This window comes from Calypte anna, chromosome 3 (genome assembly GCF_003957555.1).
Source record: "Calypte anna isolate BGI_N300 chromosome 3, bCalAnn1_v1.p, whole genome shotgun sequence".
Taxonomy (NCBI): domain Eukaryota; kingdom Metazoa; phylum Chordata; class Aves; order Apodiformes; family Trochilidae; genus Calypte; species Calypte anna.
This window is the reverse complement of record NC_044246.1, coordinates 110,938,513-110,958,952: the sequence shown is the minus strand read 5'-3', so window position 1 is coordinate 110,958,952 and position 20,440 is coordinate 110,938,513. Positions and strand designations below refer to the sequence as shown.

General features: G+C 40.0%; 1 protein-coding gene across 2 annotated transcripts in view; it reads right to left on the bottom strand.

Moving 5' to 3' along the window:
- Positions 1-6,635: 6,635 nt before the first annotated feature.
- The window catches only part of TFAP2D (transcription factor AP-2 delta), a 50,440-nt gene continuing 36,635 nt past the window's right edge, over positions 6,636-20,440 (bottom strand). For both annotated transcript variants that reach the window (XM_008499825.2, XM_030448071.1), the window contains one exon: positions 6,636-6,903. In XM_008499825.2, the coding sequence (XP_008498047.1) occupies positions 6,684-6,903 (220 nt within the window). In that variant the 3' untranslated portion in view covers positions 6,636-6,683. The remainder of the gene's footprint in view (positions 6,904-20,440) is intronic.

The following is a 20,440-nucleotide window of genomic DNA, read 5'->3' as shown; positions in this document are numbered from 1 at the left end:
ATGCCTGTGAAGGCAACTGAATCCAATTGGTACTGCTGTGCATTTAGACTGTCTGGGTACATGATGCTGAGAACTATTTCAGGTTTTCTAAGTATCCCAGATAGATACAAGGGACTGACAGATTCAGTGATGCTGTGAGAGACCTTAATCCTTCAGGAGAAGCAGTGGAAAGCCAGGCAGGACCAAAAAGGCTGTCTAAAATGTCAATGCTTATATGTGGGTGATGGAATCATGCCTCCAGTGTGTCTGTAGGTATAAAATGACAGCAAAGTGTCTTGATTGTCTTTGGCTTGGTCTGTCTAGTGTGCTAGATCCTGAACAAGTACAACTCCGTCCCATGCTGTAGTGTGATCCTAGAAAAATAACTGAGCAAGAGACTTTGTGTTAGAAACTGCATTTATAGAGCATGAAGCCAAACATCTTTCCACTAAAAAAACCCCAACAACATAAACCCTTCTCCAAAGCAACAACAGTTTCCCTTAAAGCTTGAAGCTGATTTCTTATTCATGTCTTTTCTACAGGACAGTGACCCTAAACAGCAGTTAAGAGGCTGGATGTTTTGTTAGATTTGTCTCTGAGTGCCTGCCTAAAAACTAGACTGTGTTTTCCTGAAAAATATGAGTGAAAGCCCAGCTTCTCTATCATAACTGGAAGTTCTGTTGCTGAACACATGGGCAAATATCACCTCATCAGTTCTGCTATTTCTGGGAGTTCAGGACATTCAGAATTTTACAGATTTTTTTTTTTTTTTGCCTGGTCACTTGCTTTGAATATAAATTTGCCCAAGGTCTTTCTATGCAATGTGTATTTAAGATCTGATAGAGGGGATGGATTTTTCATTTCCTATTCCTTTTTCCTATTCATCTCCATGTATGTTGTAGTGTCTACAAATTAGTGGCTACTTGTGCACATTGATGGGTATTTTGGCACTGCCCTTCTGTGAATCTCAGTGGATTTGTCTTCTTTTTGTTTTAATGAAGTGAGTGGAAAATTTACACACCAAAGTAAAGATAGGAGAGGCAATGTCTCATGTAACTGTACTTAAAATACAGACAAATTTGCCACAGTTGTGTTTCCTCTGACTTTGGAGAAGAGCACATGCAAAAATTGATCAGAGGAACTCATTGTGGCACCTGGGAAATTTTATCTTCCAGAAGATTAGGAGAATATTAATTAGTGAGAGTTCATTTATTAGGGAACAGGGATGGGAGCTGGATAAATCAAGTTTAAAAGTGTGGAAACTGCCTCTTAAACTGTTTCCTTTTTCACCTGAAAACCTTCTGAAGTTTCTGCCATTGCAGCTTTGCCCTTGGTGTGTTTCTTTTCCTATCATATGGAAATTCTTGGTTTTGTAACATTGTAGGTCTGGTTCCTAGCCAGGTTTGGTTGTCTTTATTTATCCAGAGGTGGAAATTATTTCCAAACACCAGACAAATCAGGGTTAAATCAACATAGATTTTATTGCCGTGAAATGTTTGATCAAATGTGGTCATTATCTTCATAGACTCATGTAAAACAGGTAGATTGTATAGGAAATAGAAATATAAAAGATTATGTTTTTCACCACAGAATTATAAATTTAGTTAAAATAAGCGGAAGGAAAAAAAAATCAACCAAACCAAACCAAAACCCCAAACCAAGAAATAGGACACTGTTTGTTGGTGACCAAGTGTGCACTCACATTTAAATACAATCACAACAGCTGCTGTACAGAACAGAATTAATTGTACAAAAGAAAGAAAAGTAAAGAATAGCAATAAAACAAAAATCAGACCTCTCCAAATGACCTTCACCTGGCAAAGGAAAATGACTTTATCCTTCTCCCCCATTCCCCACACAGCTGTACTTGGAGTCTTGTTGAACCTGTAATGAGGACAGAGGCAGAGGATATTTTTATAAACACAGTTCATGTATAGTTATGTTTATTGAGTCTTCCCTGTGTTGCAGGCTTGTATCTTCTATTAATGTTCATCCTTGTCCTTAAAAAATAAAGAATTAGAGCAGCAGAACTATTTCTCCAAAGGATAAATGAACGTCAAATGACCTTGGAATTCATCAGCAGCCCTTTTGGATACCTAAGACATCTAAGACCAAAACTGCTGCTGGTGTTAGGAAACAAACAAAGAAAAAGCAGCAGAGAAATTGGCTCTTAGGACACATAAAGCAGCCCTTCTTTGAGCCTTGCTGCCAGATTGTGAGCCGCAGCTGTGCCACTGAGTCACGTTCAAAGGAGGAGATGAGCTGGGGAAATATTTACACAGAGGTCCAGGATTCAGAAGGACTATACATTGTGCCTGCTTCAGAGCAGATTTTTTTGTTTGTTGTTTTTAGGAAAACTTACAAGAGAAGCTTCCAAGAGCAGATTCCCTGTTGATTTGGAGAGCTGAAGTCTTTTCCCAAGGAATGTTGGAGTGTCTCTTTAAAAAGGAAGCAAGTTAAAAATCCAAATTGACCCCTTGTGTCAGTTCTCCAAGGCAACAGAATGACACTTAGAAGGAATTAAGATGGCAGTATGAAGGACAAAATTCTTGACAGTCTTTAGTTGTGGGTGACAGGGTCATCATGACTGTGGTTCACTCCCCTTTACAGGCTGAACGAATGCAGTTCCAGTTCTCAGCATCTGCATAAAACTCTCCCTTCACTACACATCTCTGATGGAGGACTGTGTGAACAGAGCTCCAGATGTTAGGACAGAGGTTGGAGGTGAGAATGTCACTCCTGGCTCTACCAGACACTTACCTTCCCAGCTTAGTCAACACATGAGCTCTTTGTACTCACAGTAATACCTTGCTCTAGAAAGAGAGGCATGTGGTTAGTCAGGATGTTTGCTTCATGAGTAATTTGCTAATAAATCCAAGGGTCAACAGCTGGTCTTTGTGAGTCAGGGCTAAGTATAAAAATTAAGCTCAGAGACCTACTTAAAGTATTTTGAGAGTTGAGGTGGCAAAGGTGTGATGCATACAGAGCTGAGCAAAGAGCTGAAGTACAACAGGATCCAAATATTCAGGCAGTACTTAAGCTGGGAATCTATTCCTAGTTGGGAATATCCCCATCTGGGTTTCAAAAATCATAATGATTCATTATTTAGGTCATGGAGGCTTGGACACTTCTCTGTACTCCTTTGAGTCAGGTCTCCGACCTGAATTGAATAAGCAGCTCCACAGTTTCTCAAGGGGTCAACTTTTTCCAGATCAGATTAATTTGCTACCAATGAGCACCCAATAACTTCAAACCATGTCCTTCCTTCAGACTGATCTCATTGGAAATGTGTTTTAAGGTGGCAACACTCAATAAGGACTAAGAAAATGACAGGAACCCTGTGCAGGTATAACTGGATGATAACTTAGGTGGAGATTTTAACAGGAACACCAGTGAATTCATTGCTTAAAACCACACAAAAATTCCAGTTTTAAAAAACCAAAGATATGTTGGCACCAAACTTCTCTGATAGCTTGTTCAGCAGAAAAGGCAGTAATATTTTTCCTTTTTTCTCAACAAAATGATTAAGTACAGTTAAAAATAATTAACGGAGGACCTGTGAATATCAACAAGCCTCACAGCTACCTTTTAGAAAGAATTTGGCTTTTCAGAATGTCTTAGAATATTAAAAATAAAGCCTAGAAAGATAGGGATATAAATACAGTCAGTGTCTTAATGGTAAGAACATTCAGCAGTTTAATGAAGTGGAACCTTACAAAAAATCTGTAGGGGTCATTAAGTCAACAACTGGAAGTTCTGGTGCTTCAAGAGTGCTCAGGTTTATTAATATTAATAGACCAAATTATAATCAAGGTCAAAATTTGTTGCCTGCAGAGTAGAGGCTCATAGTGATTAAGTAATAAAAAAGTGGCAAACCTTTAAATAAATTATTGCTGGTGCCTTGGACCATAGCCCTATATGTAAATATTTCAAGAAATGTATTGTACATATTATTTCCAATAAGACATTTAAACTTGATCCTAATAAAATTATGCTTTCTCAGCAGTTTTGCAAAATAATCTGCCCAGTTATTCTCTCTTCCCAAGAAGACTGAAGTTTTAGTGAAGAAAATTCAAAAGGTTTTAAACTTTTTTCTTCTTTTTTTCTTTTTTTTTTCCTTCCATCAAATCTTGATTTAAATTTATACACATGTTGAAGGAGTTTCACAACTAAATTGCTTTGCAGTACATTTTCATGTGGCAAATATTCATATCTGACACAGCTAAAGTTTTAATTTTTTCCCCCTTCTCCTTTTCTCTTCCTCAGTCTGGGCAACAGAAAAAGCAGAATCAGTTTCCTTTTACGTAATTCTAAGCTCAAGTTTTTTTTGTTCTGGCACAGTAACACAATATTCCTGTTGAAGACATCTTTGAGGATCAATCATTTGTTTTTAGCACTTCTCCAGAGGTGTTGGAGTGAAAAATTCATTAATTAAAGTTGAAGTTCTGTTAGGCACTTAGCTGGTCTTGTGTATTTAGGATGTGGAGTCTTATGGAAGTGCATCTGTATCCCTCATTGAATAGAAGGAGCCTAGACAGGGACTCATTGGGTTCTAGAAGATGTTCTCACCATGACTTCAACGTCCTTACTGACCTCAAGAGGAATAACTTCATGCCATAAATGCTTTTTTCTTCCATACATGTGGAAGATGAGGCTTCTGCTGTTAATTCAATTGGACTCTCTGCTTCATAGCTGTAAACACCCTTGGCAAGATTTTATTGTCTCTAGGTTTAGAAATTTAAAGTTGGTCATCCAAGAGGTAATGCATGCTAACTAGTTCTAGAAAGCTAGGATGTAGACACCACAATGAGTGCTTTTATCCTCAGCTTCCTTTCTACCCAGTTAAGGAAAGCACACACTATCAGGGCTCAGTTCATCCTCACTTTGCAGGGAGATAAACTGCATACTGTGTCTTTTTCTCTCCACTGATTAGAGGGAGAAAAGGGAGATTAATCCAGTTGTAGTCATGTACTATGCAAAATTCCAGCATTATATTACAACTGTTCTCTGTGGAGAAGGGGAGGAACTTCCAGATGATGACTTCTACCTGTCATAGACACTTGGTTTACAAGTTAGGTGACCACTCATAGGTATCTGGTGCTGCCTTGAGGCTCCTCCAGCTCGTCCTTCAGGTGAGTTTGATTTTCCTATTCTTCATGTCCTATCTGTCAAAACTCTGTGGCTGACCTAGATACCCCAAAACATCTCAAATGGGTCTAAACACTTACACGTGGACAACTATATTATTTATATATCCTAGAAAAAGATGAATTGTCCCTTGGAAGAAAAGATCTGGTTCTGCTGATCTTAAAAGGTGTTTAGATGGCAAACATAACCTCACCCTCTAATACCAATCCTTCCAGTCTTTCTGAGCAAAGTGATTGATATCAGAGAAACAAGAAAATGAATTGAATAAAAGTTGTCTTTAAGAAGTTAGAATGTAGTTGGCAAAAGCCTCTTTGAGTCAAAGAGACTTGAGCTCAAACTACACCTCCAATGTTTTCTGTGTGAGGATGTGTGGTAGGTGATAAAGTAATATCTCAAAAGTACATTAACAAGATTATTATCACTTAGCTGCTGTGGTCCAAGCCAATATGTGTCTCATTTTGTCATTTTGTTTTATTTTATTTTCTTTTCAGTAAGTGAGTGGATACTGTTAGACCTCTGCACCTCAGCTGGGTTTCTAAAAACAATAAAGCTGCAGAAAGAAGCTGCTGAAAAAAACCAAAGTATCAGAAAGTCAAGGCAACACAAAAGGTGACTCCAATTCCTGCATTGATCTTGTTGAACAGAGACCCAGATATGGCAGATTGCAGTGTTGTGGGATCAGGGACTGCAAAGATAGAGGACAGAAGCCCATGCTGTCATATAATCTGAAGTTCACAAGGCTCTTATTGAAATGATCAAGGTTTTTTTTTCTTTTTCATTTTAGTCTGCCATGGTCTTTTCACAAGTGACACCACAGCTGCTGCTTGAATGGTCAGGACAGGTTCCCAACAAGTTCTGACCTCATTCCAGTGCAGCTTTATTGTACTTTCCCACCTGGGGATGAGCAGCCCCAGCACCAAATGGTTCATTTGTCCCGTGACCCAAGAATTCCTCTTCTGCCAAGTTTCCATATTGTTTTCCCAATGATGAGTAGATTAGGCATTTCCAATGGATCAGAGGAAGCCCTTCTTTCCATCCATCCAGCATGCAAGCAAAGCCAGGATGCTGGAACTGCATGGCCCACAATCAATGTGCTGGCCCTAACTGTGCTGCCAGAGAAAAAAAGTGCTTCAAATTTCATGTGCCACCTCAGCCAAGTCCAGAAGTGCTTATAAAAAAGAGTGTTAGTGTATCATTCAGAACAATCAAATACTACGTGCACGAAAAAGTAGTTTAGAGCAACATAAATTTTAAAAAAGTGACAATTCCATCACACAATTACTGTACACTGCTGTTCTTAGGGTTGAATACTTTCCTCTCTCACTCTCTCTCTCTGTTTTAATCTTTCTCTTTTTTATTTTCTCTTTTTTTTCCCCTTTATTATTTTTTCTTTTTTCCTCCTTGTCTTTTTTTTTCCCCCTCCCCTCCCACCTTTTTTTTTTTTTTTTTTTTTGGATTTGGTCCAGTGGAGATAAATCACCCTCAATGATATATATATTTAAAAAAAAAAAATATCAGCAGCAAGACTCTCTGGAAATAGATTCTGTTTGATGTAGCTAGTCTGTCTTTTCTGTTTTGCCCTCTTTCACAGCAGCCTCTGAAGTTTTCCGCAGGGGGGCTTTCTCCGAGTTGGCGTGTCCTTGGCCGGATTCTGCCGCTCCTCCGTTTTTGTGCGACGTGTGCTTTTCCAAGTAGTTCAGCATTTCACTGAGAACAGTTTGGAAAGTGCTTAGGGCAGCACATATTGCAGGAGTTCCAAAACCGTGAGTGATCAAACTACAAATGGGAAGGAGACAGAAAAAGAAAATACACACAAGCCCATAAATATCAATGCACTCGCAGACATCGAAGAATTTGCAGCGCGCTCGTTTGGTGGGAGTGAAATTCAAGATTTGCTCCCTAAACTATTTATTACCGATGGGAGAAAGAGAAAAGAAAAGAGCAGAGCAGAAGAGCAGACTACATACAGCTTCAAAGGTTGGTTTTGGTGGGAGGCTCAGTTCTGAAACACTGTGGGAAAGATCTTTAGCTGATGTGGGTTGACACAGAGCTGTTGACTTCAGAAAGGCCAAAAGAGGCTCCGTGCTCTGTGCTCTCTGGCACTGTGGCTTTTCCAGTCCCAGAAGGATTGGCTCCTCTCTTCTGAAGTAAATGAACCCATTTCTCTCTTCTAGATCAGAGTCTTGACCAAGAGCTGCTTGCACCCCAGGAAATCAACTGCATTCTGGGCTGCACCAAAAAAAGTGTGGTCAGAGGAGGGCCAGTGGGTCAGAGGAGGTGATTGTCCCCTTCTATTCTGCTCTCATGAGACACCAACTGGAATTCTAAGTCCAGTTCTGGTATCTCCAGCATAAGAAGGACATGGAGCTATTGGAATGAGTCCAGAGGAGGCCACAGAGATGATTAGAAGGCTCGAGTAGCTGTGATTTGGACCTGGGCTGAGAGAGTTGAGGTTGTTCAGCCTGGAGGAGAAAAGGCTCAAGGGGGACCTTAGAGCACCTTCTAGGCCCTGAAGAAGCTACAGGGAATGGGACTTATTACAAGGGCATGGAGTGATAGGACAAGGGGAAATGGTGTCAAGGTGAGAGAGGGGTGGTTTAGATGAGATATTAGAAAAAAATTATTTTCTGTGAGGGTGGTGACAGAGTGGCCCAGGTTGCCCAGGGACATTGTGTCTGCCCCATCCCTGGCAGTGTTGAAGGCCAGGCTGTATGGGGCTTAGAATAACCTGATGTAGCAGGAGGTGTCCCTGCCCATGGCAGAGAGGTTGGAACTGGATAATCTTTAAGGTTTCTTCCTGTGGAAACTATTCTACAATTCTATGGTTATTCTACATGGACGTATGGCTCCACCTCTACTAGGAAATAAGGTAGTGTCAAGGTGCAATCTCTGCCCAGTTGGCATCATTTGGCCACGTCTGTGCTGCTAAGCCCTCTGAGCATCCAACAGGGTGGAATCCAAACTGTCTGTTAGGAAGAGATCTTGGCCAAGGTTAATGCCCAAGCAGTGCCCAGAAAATGTTTGGCATGGGACTAAGTTCGTGGACCATCCTATCAAATTAATAATTAAAATAACAAAACTCCAGCAACGTTGCCTTGGTGGTGTTGAATTTACTAGCATAGATTTACCCTGTTGCTGGTGTGTTTCAGTATGCTGGGGTTTTTCAATATAACACTGATTTCTTTTTTTTTTTCACTGCAAAATGGCTGAATTTCAGTCATGCTTGACAGCTATTGCAGTGCTGGATTAATGCAGTTGCCTGGCAGTGGGTTAATCTTAATTTAAAGAAGCATTTCAATGCACATACATCTATCTAGAGTCACTTGAGATGTTTTAGGCATCCAGCCTGGCTTCTATTTGCAGATTAGAAGTGTGCAGGTTTCCCACAATTTCTGCCTCTTAGGTATCATCTGTGTGAGGTTTTCTCTGCTACCTTAGGACACCAGAAATGGCATTAGAAATCTATTTTTAGGCAATATGCTGCAGCCCTACCTGCCTAAGTATGATGTGTACAGTATATTAATTTCACAGCTAAAGTTGTAATGGATACCTTAGTATGGGCAACCAAATTATTGTCATTGATAAGTGAAAAAGAACCTGCTGAAACTCTCCATATTTTTAGTTTTCACTTAGAAACATAAATGAGAAGTTATTGCAAAGGTCTAAATGTCATTGGAGTTTTTAAAAGACTAATTCCAGTTATCCCAGTTCTACTCAGGGCAGGAAGGAGACAAGGAACAGAACTGAAGCTGGTTCTTGGGTTTGTGGAAAACAAACTGAGTTTGTTTCAAATCAAGATGACTTTGAGTTTGTGTATTGTTTTCAAGAAATCAATACATTATATTGGTTTGGGTGAGAAATTAAAAAAAAAAACCCACCACATTACATAGATTCTGACAGAAAATGTTTCCCATCCCATTCTAGTTAAGATCTTGTCCCTTCAGTAACTCTCCAAGTGTCTTAGGGACCACATCAGGAAACCCTGATCCCAAGCAAAGAACCACACATAGGTGAGAAACAGGAACATATCACCAATATTTCAACATTTCAGTGAAAACTATTCCTTGCACTTTGGCTTCTCAGTCTTTTCACATGTTTTAGGTAAAAATGAAAAATAGGGACTGAGTAGAGGTTCTATAGGACATGGACACTTGCCAGGATGCTGAAATTGTTAAAAAATACATGGGAAAGGATATCTTTTAGAGTGATCTTTCTGTCTCCTGGACATGGGAACCCTGTGTCCTGGTTTGGGCCAAGATAAAGGTGATTTTCTGTCTTGTACTTTTGCTTTTAGCTAAGTCTCTTTAAGTAGTTGCACTTTCTGAAATTAACAGCAAGTTTCTCAGACAGTGTGTGCTTCTAGGATTGATAACACTTGATGTTTATAGTTACTGCTAGAGACTGGTGTGCAGAGCCAAGGACACTGCTCAGCTCTGAGGAAAACATTTTACCATCCAGGAGGAGTAAAGAGGTCCCACCTGCAGCCTCCTTTGGGGAGGAACAGACAAGATAGATGCCAGAAATGACCAAACAGAGTATTCCATCCCATATACGTCACACTCAGTATAAATTTGAGGGATCATGAGGGCCAAGCCAGACTTCTGGATTTCCGGATTTCCTGATTTCCTGCTTCCCTTCCTTCACCCGGCATCCTGGAAGGATTCCGTCCGTTTGCCTGCCTGTGCTCCTGATCCATGCCAGCCCATATCTGTGTGTTCCTGCCTCCAGTTCCCGACTGCTGCCGACTCCAGGAGTCCAGCCTGGACTTTCCCAGGGCTGCCCTGCAGCCTCAGTGGTGACGTGAGAGTTATTGGGGAGAGGGGGGAGGAACGTAGTATCCATTTTCCTGTATATTTGTATATATTTAGTAATTTTTCCTATTTATCATTACTGTTCATTAAAGCTGTGTAGTTTAGTTTCCAACCCATCAGTCTCTCTCCCTTATTCTCTCTCCTTTCTTTATCAAGGAGGAGAGAGAGACTAATAGAGAGCGTCTGTTATTCGGTTTAATTGCCGGGCCAGTGTTAAACCCTGACACTCTGTTTTCTAGGAAAGATTTTATCCTAGTGAAGTCACCTTATTTCTGGGACTCCTAATCAAACTGGGAGCTCAGTTTGGAAATGTCTCCCCATTTCAGACTGGGAGGGGCACAATGTTCCATAAAAGGTCTCCCAAAGGCTATTAGCAGATAACTCACTTTTAGAATGTTTATCAATCAGTCTCCAGGCACTTTTCAAAACAGGAATTTATGTATATGCCCAGTGAGCAATGAGAGGAAAATGATAATTAAATATTTAAAAGGAATATTAGCAGACATCAATTAATAATACCACAAGGCTCGTGAAGTTGGGATTCTTAAAGTTTGGACTTTAAGTAATACATGGATCTTTTTAATTTATCAGTAAAAAGAGGTAATTAAAAATTTTATTTCTTTTTTTTCTAATGTTTCTAATGTTTGGCATCTCAGGAAAATAAAACGAATCATTATCATCATTGTAAGTCATGGTTTGTATAGCAGTTAAAACATCAATTGTAGCTGATGTATCTTACAGTTAAGAGCATTTTTAGCCCTTTCAAGTCTAATATTTAGTGGTTGGGTAATTTAAAGATTTTGTGTTGCATTTACCATCAATTCTAGCCTTCAGAAGTCCAACAAAATGAAGTTATGAAGGCACTTACAATACCAGAAAGCAAGAAAAAGGAACTTAAACGTGTTATAATATCTCATGATTTTTACAATGCTTGTGCAGTTTTTGGGGTTGTGGTTTGGGGAACTGACTAGAGACATATATAAATACTTATGACCTTGCATGGAAAAGAAACTGGTTTATCTATAATCTTATTCTGGTAGATGAGGATATGAAAATAGTAAGTTTAACAAAGGACTGAGTAGAAAAAAATCTTGAGTCCTGCCTCTCTCTGAACATTTTGACTCTTGAGCAAAAGGAACAGTGCTGTGTTCATATAATACCTCAATACACTCTTGAAGAGCAAAATGGGAATACTACAGTTAAAACTTACAGAGATTGTCTTAGAAATTATCTGAAGGGATAGAGATAGGATAGAGACAAGAATAGAGAATTTCAGTGTTCTCAAATACAGAACAAGCCCACAGACAACACTAGAATGAGACAAAATCTGATACTAAGGTACCTAAATGTAGGTGCCAGCTTGTAGGTGTGTACATCAGCAGTGTCTAAACTCCAATTATGATCAAAGGGGACTTAATGTAATTTCCCATGTATAAAAGTCTACAGTGATTTGAGATGCCCTATTGCATCTGAGCCATCTGCACAAGATGCTAGATTTGATACAGAACTTAAGCCCAGGTGATGCAAAGGGCTTGTAGGAGGACAGCACTTTCTTGAAGCAGCAAGGTGTGATGCCAGAATACCTGAAAGCATCTAAAATGCTGCATGCTACTGTTTACTAAGCTATATCTTGTCCTAGACCTTCATTGACTGTAGTGAAATGAGGCAACCAGGTGCCACTAATTGCCAGGGAGTGAGCATGAGCTTGTGTCAAGCCCACCTGTGCCTAATTAGGGTGGGCCCCCACTGCGCATGAGCAGGACCAGGGGGCCAATAAAAGGTGAGGCCTAAGACACGTGGAGCTTAGTCCTGAGCTAGCCAGCAGAGAGGTCAGTCACTCTTGGAGCAACAGCACTGATCCGGGCTAGTCAATTCTGAGAGCCATAGGCTTAGAGCATTGCTCGTGAGTCTCTGCTGGAACACCTGGTTAGACCTTGAAGCGCCGTTCCCTAAGAGAGGTTCATGTTGCTACAATTGACTAAGCTTAGACACCCAGCTTCTATTGAAATACTTAGATGTAGGTATTTTATCCTAAGCAGAACCTAAACTTCTGGTCTGAAAACTAGGAAAAGTGTTTTGTGGGGTAAGTTAGTGCTCTGTCTCCTTTACAGTTTAGCCTCTGATCATCAATGATAACAATTTTTTCAAGATAGCTTCCTATTTCTTATAAAAAAGCCAGCCCTTTTCTAGTGAAATGCTGCTGCAGCAATTGAGGGCAACTCTTCTACTTGCTCCTGATGAATATATTATTCTTTACAAAAGATATGCAGACCATATTAGTTTCCATATTAAGCTTACTAAGAGAAGCCATTTGGTGTAAAATTTCTGACTATCCCTCATTGCCATGCTACTGTGAGGGCATATTTTTTAGCCTCATGTAATATAAAGAGCATAGAAGACTAAAAGCTATTCTCTTCTACTTTAACTTACATTGTTATCAGTAATTCCCCTTGCTCTAATTCTGGTGGACTTTTTCTGCAAAGTTTGAGAAGTCTAAGAGAAAAATCTAAGAAAAGTCAAAGAAAAAAGATTTAAAGTTTGAAAACTCTAAGAAAATTGGGTAAAATCCCTTTGCTGATGAATGTAAATTTAAAATTGGGGAGAAAACCTGATTTTATATTTAAATCAGATATGACAGACAGAAAATTAATAGCAAAGCCTTCAAATGTCTTTCCTGAGACTCAAACTTATTTACCTGATTTTTCAGGCTAACCAAGCTCCCCTTGAAATTGGCTCATTTTCTTTTGTATGTGCCACACCTCTGAAATGAGTTGCTTCCACTATAATAATTTCATTTGGGCTTGAAACCATAAAAAGAAACATGTTGGTTTCAGAATGGAGTCTTCTGGGTATTCTCAGCTTTGTGCTGCATCTCACTGCAGCTCCTATGAACTCACTTTACTCTTCTAAAAGATAAGGCTAAAATCTCTGATTTTGGTACTGGTGCACAGAGAGCTGCAGAAGGAAGGCAAAGGACATCAGGATTATAAATCCTTATGATTAAGGACATCCAGAATTCTGCAGTTCTGCCCAGCACCATGATGAAATTATGTCTGCTCATGTTTTAATGATGGTCTTACTTAAAAATGAAAAGATCCAAGTGTGCCTGAAGGCTTGGACTCTCATTTGGCACCTACCTCAAGGACTCCTCCATACCCCAGGCTGGTGAAACCATGGCATGTGGCAAAAGAAAGAGATTCCCTCTTGGTGGTGGGGAGGAAAGGCCATCTGCACTGAATGTTTACACCCTCATTTAAAATAAATTAATGCTTTAATGTATTTAAATATTAAAATCATACTAATGAAGAAAAAGCAACTTGAACTTATTGATTAGGCTTTCTCAGAACTCTGGAAACTGCTTCATAATTATCCAAATTTAACAATACATGGCAGATGACAGGTCTGGTAAGAATTTTGATGGCAGTAAATGAAATGGGAAAAGATTTGAATCTCTTCACTGATACAAATAACATGAAAGTCCAAGGTGCTGACTCTGAGGTGCCTCTGTTGTTTTCAAGGTCTGACCTGTGAATGTTGCCTAGAGAATCAAATTGTGATAATTTTACTTCAGAAGGTCAGTGGTCTGATCATGACATAGTTTAGATGGATTGTCAAGGTAAATGTTGGAATTTGTCCAGTACATACGGTGGGAATAACTGGTGTATAACATCAGTGTGGCAAGCAGCACATTAAAAAGTTGCCTTGCAAAGTTGTCTCTCATGCTTCTTTTCTGTTCATAAACAAATAAATATGTTAAGAACATCTTCTCCTTATCAGATGGACCTCCTTTTACCAAGTGTAAAACCAATGGAGGAAGTAAGAAGACAGTACTAGAGCTGATGCCCCATACTTCCCAAATACTCTGTTTCAGCTCTGGATGTTTGAGAGTTTGGGACTGATTTTCCACACTAGGAGAAATGCCTAGGGAACAGATCTGAACATATCTGAAGTACTGTGGCTATTGTTAAGCCCCAAAACTGTGTTGTACAGGATGCTCACAGAAGCCCTGGGGTGATTATCAAGAACTTTTTCCAGCATAACACATTATATCCTCCAAATCAAACCATAGATAATGCTGTGACTTGCATGAAGAATGAGAAAAAGGTGTAGAATTTTCTGCCTAATTCTGGGTGCAAAGTGGTCTTGCTGCCTATTACCTGCCAAGCCAAATAGACCAGTGAGACCACAGACTCAAGATGAGTGATTACTTTTGAAAAAGAGTCAGCATGTCCCTCACACACCCATCAGCTCCTTCAGTTTCTCTTTCCATGTAGTCAGCAGTCACATCTCTGCCCTATGGGAAGGCAGAGGAATGAATGGGATCTGTCCAACATCCTATCATCCATTGACTTTTTCCAGGGAGGTGGCCAACTGAGAAGCCCCATTGCCATTCTCAAATGAGAAAGACCAAGAAATAAGCATTATAAATGTGCTGATGACAAGGAACAATGCAGTGTTGTAACCTAGAAAATTTAAAATGAGAGGCTTGCATTATTTTCCTGGGAAAGAAGAGACTGACTTAAATGCTTTAAAAAAAAATCCAAAGATCTGAATTGAGACAGAAACCAAGCATTTCTGAGCTTTTTTCCATCTGTGGTGAATATGTATTTACCTTTTTCTTGATAATTATGGAAATTATTTAGAGGATAAAGAAAAGGAAACATATTCTCATCTGTTCTCTCGACTCCATACATTGTGTTTGAGGTAATATGGTGTTATGATAAAAATCACTGGTATATGGCTCATGCTAAAATCATGATGAAAATCATGATTAAAATAACTGCTGATATTATAAATTCACAGCCTTCCAAATGAATTTGGTTCATTAGTAGAGCAGGAGAAGGTGATTGAACCCTTGCTATGGGAAGATCAACGAGGGAATCTCTTGGAAAGGGAGTGAGGGGAAAATCCCAGAGGAAGGAACTTTAATGCCTTTGGTCAGTAAAGAGCCAAGGAAAGGAAAAGGAAAAGGGAAATAAAAGGAAAAAGAAAAAAAAAAAAAAGAAAAAAAGAAGGGAACAGTGTGTTGATTAGTTAGTAGTACCTCAGCACTAGGAACAAGTTCTGTCTCTCAGTTAACTCAATCTAAAACCAAATTGAGAGAGAAGATGGAAATCAGGGAACTCTAGGTGGCACCAGAGGTGTTTCACCACGAACTTCATCGCTCAGCAGGTTTCTTCCAGTTTGTGCATCCAAACAGGAAGCTGCTGCTGCTAATCAAGATGACTGGAATGATGACAGCATCTATTCTACCTCCTGATAAGCAAAGAAGTATAAAAAGGAGACAAGAATATATAAAGAGGGTAAGCACATCTGTAAAGGCAACCCACCAGTAAGACTCAAGGTTTGGCTCTTCCTTACTATTTAAAAAACATGTTGAGCTTCAAACCCCATTTCATTGCTCCTTTTTACCCTTCAGGAAGAATGATGTTACTTTCTCTCCCAAATTCAGAGCCTCCTGTTTCTTACCTGTCACTTTTTTCTGTCACCTTGTCACTGTGATGCCAGGCACTGGCAGGAGGGTGACAGCTCCAGGCTCAGAGACTGGTTAAATGACAAAACTCAGCTCAAACAGTTCCTTAGGAAGGGTGTTTCAAATCAGCTGGATAGCTCACCAAAGCACAGAATAATTTGTGAGGATGCTGATTGATTTCATTATCCAGCTTCAGTATTCTCAGCCTATTTTTTTTCTGTTTTTTTTTTTTCTTTATTTTTTATAAGGTTTCTGCACTTGAAAGGAGTTTCACTTGCAAGGAAGTAGTTTTCACTTTGCTATTTTGCTGTCTTTATCTTTTATAGATAAGATAGGTGATCTGGATGTGATTTTGCATCTTGATGCAATGTGACTGTGAAGTTAAAGGATCAGAATGAGGGCCATTTTTGGTGGCTTTAACTCTAGTTTTCATGAGATTTGAAATGAATAAAGTAGGATCCTAGATCTGGAACTCTAACTTTGGTTTAATGGAGGAGCCACTACATGAGATAATGATATACATGGGCTCAAATTCTCAGTTCAGCCTTCCATTTTTCTCTAAAAAAAAGATTAGCTCCAAAGGGAGGGATGCAAAGTGAAGATGCAGACTCACCCATGCCACAGGGAAAGCCATGGGACATTGAGAGTTTCTACAAGGTTGGTAGATGTGATGCAGGACACAAAAGGACCCTCAAGCTGAGAGAGTGGCAGATGAATGGGAGACAGGATGTCTTTTTACACCTAAAGTGACCCTAGGTCACCCTGAGGTTTTTAAATTGAAGATTAAAAATGACTTTAGTCACCCATACCTGTACTAATGGGGAGTGCCCAGCTTCCTCCTCTGATCAGGAGTGATCAAGAATGACCTGGCCTTATCTCCATTATTCAAGTATTTTACTCTGCAAAGCAGTGACCATATCTAAGCTTCCACATGAGAACATCCTGACTGAGATGAGGCTGGCTTGTGTCTGGGAATTGTTTGGGGCAGTAAAGAGTTGGTCCAGGCCAAATACAGACAAGGAATCAGAGTAACAATCAAACATTACAGACAGTGGTGTTCCAGTGCCCAGGACCAGACCCCCACAGATTATCAGATTAGTTTTGGTGTATCTTTTGGGAGGGTCTTAACTTCTGTGTTTCCATTCCTTCTCTGAAATGTGACAGAAACATTTCTCTTCTTCACAGTGTGGATGTCTTTCTCTTTGTTCCCTCTGCTCTCCCTTTGCTGATGTGAAGTCCATTTTGAAACCAAGAAGAGAAAAATATATCCCTCTCATTAAAGCTAGAGAAACTTTTGGATTCTTCTCCAATACTGATGTGATGACTTTGCTCTCCACTGCAAGAGACTCATAAATGCACTTACACAGATCAGCCTTTAGAGAACAGCAGACACTCTTATATTTGGACAAAAAATCTCAGCACTTAGCAATGGAATGAGATTTTTCTAGGGTTTTCTTGCTCTCCCTGATTCTGTCTCAAAAAATCTGGGACAAGGTAGCTTAAATGGTGAGTTTCAGGCCAGATGCAACACACAGGATTATTCCACTTGCTCCTCTTCATTAATCACGAAGCATCAAAGAAGAGCTGCAGGAATAACTTGGGTAGCCCTCCAGCATATCACTTCTTCTTGAACTCACACTTAATTATATGCTTAGAAATCTGAGCTGCCTCAACACCCAGCCCATGAGGTCAGTGACTTATGACCCAGCCCTGAGTCCTCTAAATCAGAGAATCACAGAATGGTTTGGGTTGGAAGGAATCTTAAATATCACCCAGTTCCAACCCCCTGCCATGGACAGGTACACTTCCCACTGGACCAGGTTTCTCAAAGTCCCATCCATCCCAGATTGGGGGCAAAACCACTTCCATGATGTGGTTTAGCTTCAAGAGAAACTTAGTACATTATTTATAGCACAGGTAAGGCACCTAACAAGGCTGTAATAAGAGCAAGTGCTTCCCTGAACTCTCAGGATACATGGACAGAGAACAATAAACCCCCAAGAAGCCTGCTAAAAAGCAGCACAAGCAGCTGTCCTGGTTTGGGCCAGGATAAAGGTGATTTTCTGTGTTGTACTTTTGCTTTCAGCTCAGTCTCTTGTAAGGAGCTGCACTTGCTGAAATGAACAGCAAGTTTCTCAGGCAGTGTCTGCTGCTGGGACTGATTCCACTCCATGGTTATAGTTACAGCTGGAGAATGGGCTGCAGAACCAAGGAACTGCTCAGCTCTGAGGAACATTTTGCCCTCCAGAAGCAGAAAAGGAGTAAAAAGGTCACACCTGAAGCCCTCCCTTAGGGAGGAACAGACAAGATAAATGACCAAAATTGACCAAACAGAGTATTCCATCCCATACACCTCATACTCAGTATAAATTTGAGGGATCACAAGGTTCATACCCCCTTCCCTTCCTTCCTGCTTCCCCTTCTTCACCTGTCCCTGTTTGTTTTGGCATCCTGGGAGGATTCCATCCCTTCCTCTGCCTGTGCTCCTGATCCATGCCAGCCTGAATCTGTGTGTTCCTGCCTCCAGCTCCCAACTGCTGCTGACCCCAGGATTCCAGCCTGGACTTTCCCAGGGCTGCCCTGCAGCCTCGGTGGTGACGTGAGAGTTACTGGGGGAAGGGGGGGAGGAACGTGGGATCAATTTTCCTGTATATTTGTATAGATTTAGTAATTTTTCCTATTTATCATTACTGTTTCATTAAAGCTGTGTAGTTTAGTTCCCAACCCATCAGTCTCTCTCCCTTATTCTCTCTCCTTTCTTTTTCAGGGAGGGGAGGGGGATTAATAGAGGGCACCTGTCATTCAGTTTAATTGCCAGGCCAGTGTTAAACTCTGTCAGCAGCCAATACTTGCCTGTGTCCTTGGCACATTTTAATTTACTAATATCTGTTCAACTTCTCTGCAGTAAGCTACTTCAGAACTCATTAGCCTTGATTCAAGCAACCCTAACACCAGCCTGGCTGAAGCAGTGAGCAACAACAATCACTGCAGTGGATGGGAGGCTCTACAGGATTGTCTGTTCATGATCAAACAATACTGGGAAATCATTCTTCATACAACATTCATTGCTGTATTCAGGTCAGATGGACACCTGTGATTGCAGCTGCACCAACACAGTTGTACCAGGGGTGTGAGAGAGCCTCTGGTCTTTGCATGGCTTATAACGTGCAAAACTCAGCAGTTTTCAGGCTGACTGCAGCTCCTTTGAAGATTTCCCTTCTTTTACACTTTGTCTGAACTTTGAGTTTGGAATTTGAGCAAACCAAGCAATTCTGATCCCTTTATGGGGACTGCCCTTTACTTCAGGTTGGACACATGTTTACAGATCCTGATGAACTGGGACTCAGTGGAAAAACTCCAGAGAGAAGTCTGAGCCTGAAGATTTTAAACAGAGGAAACACAAAACACTGCTTCAATCTGACCTGTGCCAGTCTGTGAGCCCTGGTCTTAATTACTAAAGTTGAGCAAGTGGAGCACATAACTCTACCCTTACCAGTGTAGGGTAATTTATTCCTAAAGAAAATTTTCTTTTATCCCAAGGTAGTAGAGTCTGGATTCTGCTGTAGGTAAAAGTCTTCCATTATCTTAGAATTTATTCTTATAGTAGAGATTTGTATAATTCCTCTGAAATTTTCTGGTCATCAAAAATCTCTTTGGCTTTCTGACATCATATGGCAGAAGCATATCTTTTTATTTTTAAAATACCAAGCTTTCATCTCATGGTTTCTTTATTGCTTTGGTTATGGTTTTAAAGGCAGAATTTCTGAACCTGTTCTTGTATTAAATCTCTGTGAGGCTATATGAGTTTTTCCATGAATAAAAATATTGCATAATTGTTGAAAAACATGCTCTATCTAAGCTAAAAGCATTCATAAAACCTTGTGAGAGGTTACAGTGAAAGACTGTCCATGCCAGATGTTCTATTTTGGCTCTATTACTGTGCAGCATAGAGACAAAGAATTTATTGTTGGAAAACTCACAGTTCTGGAGCACAGCTAGAAATGAAGATGAAAATTTTATTATTGAAAAAGCATGTTAAAAAGGTTGTGATGTTTATATGGAGTTCCTGCTTCAGACTTAAGTCTCCCCTAAAAGACGTCATTCTAGAACAACAACAGCTCTTGACCTTTTTGGTCATAAATAACATTAATTTCATGTTTATAATCAGGACCAGCCACTTACTAAAAGAGTCCAATTTTAGACTGACTATTGTAGATGTCATCAGAGTATTTGACAGTGACTGTGGGTTGAAGATTCATTCATCTCTAGTATTGAGTTCCAAAACTTTTAATCTATAGATAGATGTTAATTGTGTTGATTTCACTGTAGTAAATAAGGACAACCTGGTCTTTTAGAAATCTGATTTTAGGTAGGACCTACAATCAGGAATGGGAAGGCCAATGGACTTTGAATTCTTAGTGTTAGGCACGTCCTTTATGTTAAGCAGATGCTTTCAATATGTTTTAATAAAGTAATTTCCAACTGATGTATAATGAAAAGCAGACATTTCTGCTTAGGACTAGGAGGAGGCTGTGCTGTGCCTCAGACGTGTTGCTTCTGGGTTAGAAGGACTTTCTCTATGTGTTGGGGTAGCAAGGATTTCTTCCTCCCATCCCCATCAGACAAGGTGCAAATTTCCTGTGACAAAGGTCAGTTCAGTCTCATCCCTCAAAGGCAGAGGAACCAAATGACTGGTCAGAAGCAATCTGTGTTAAAAAAACTTGACTCAGAAAATGCTTAGTGGTCCTAGGAAAGAAGGTGAGTTTTATTCTCACATCTTCTCTGGCATCTGAGACAGACTTAAATGCTCACTGTGATATTTAATCTCAAGAAGACAAGAAGCAATAGGAAGGGTTCAGGTGGCTTAGCCATGAAGGCTGCCAGCTTTAGGAGATGGGAATAATGATTTTTTAGCCTACATAAGATTTAGCAACTTATGATCTAAGTGTCTGATGTGTTCAGGTTGGTTCAGCTCCTTTTCTACTGGAGATCCAAACCAGACTTTTCAGTCAATGAAGTTTAGAGAGAA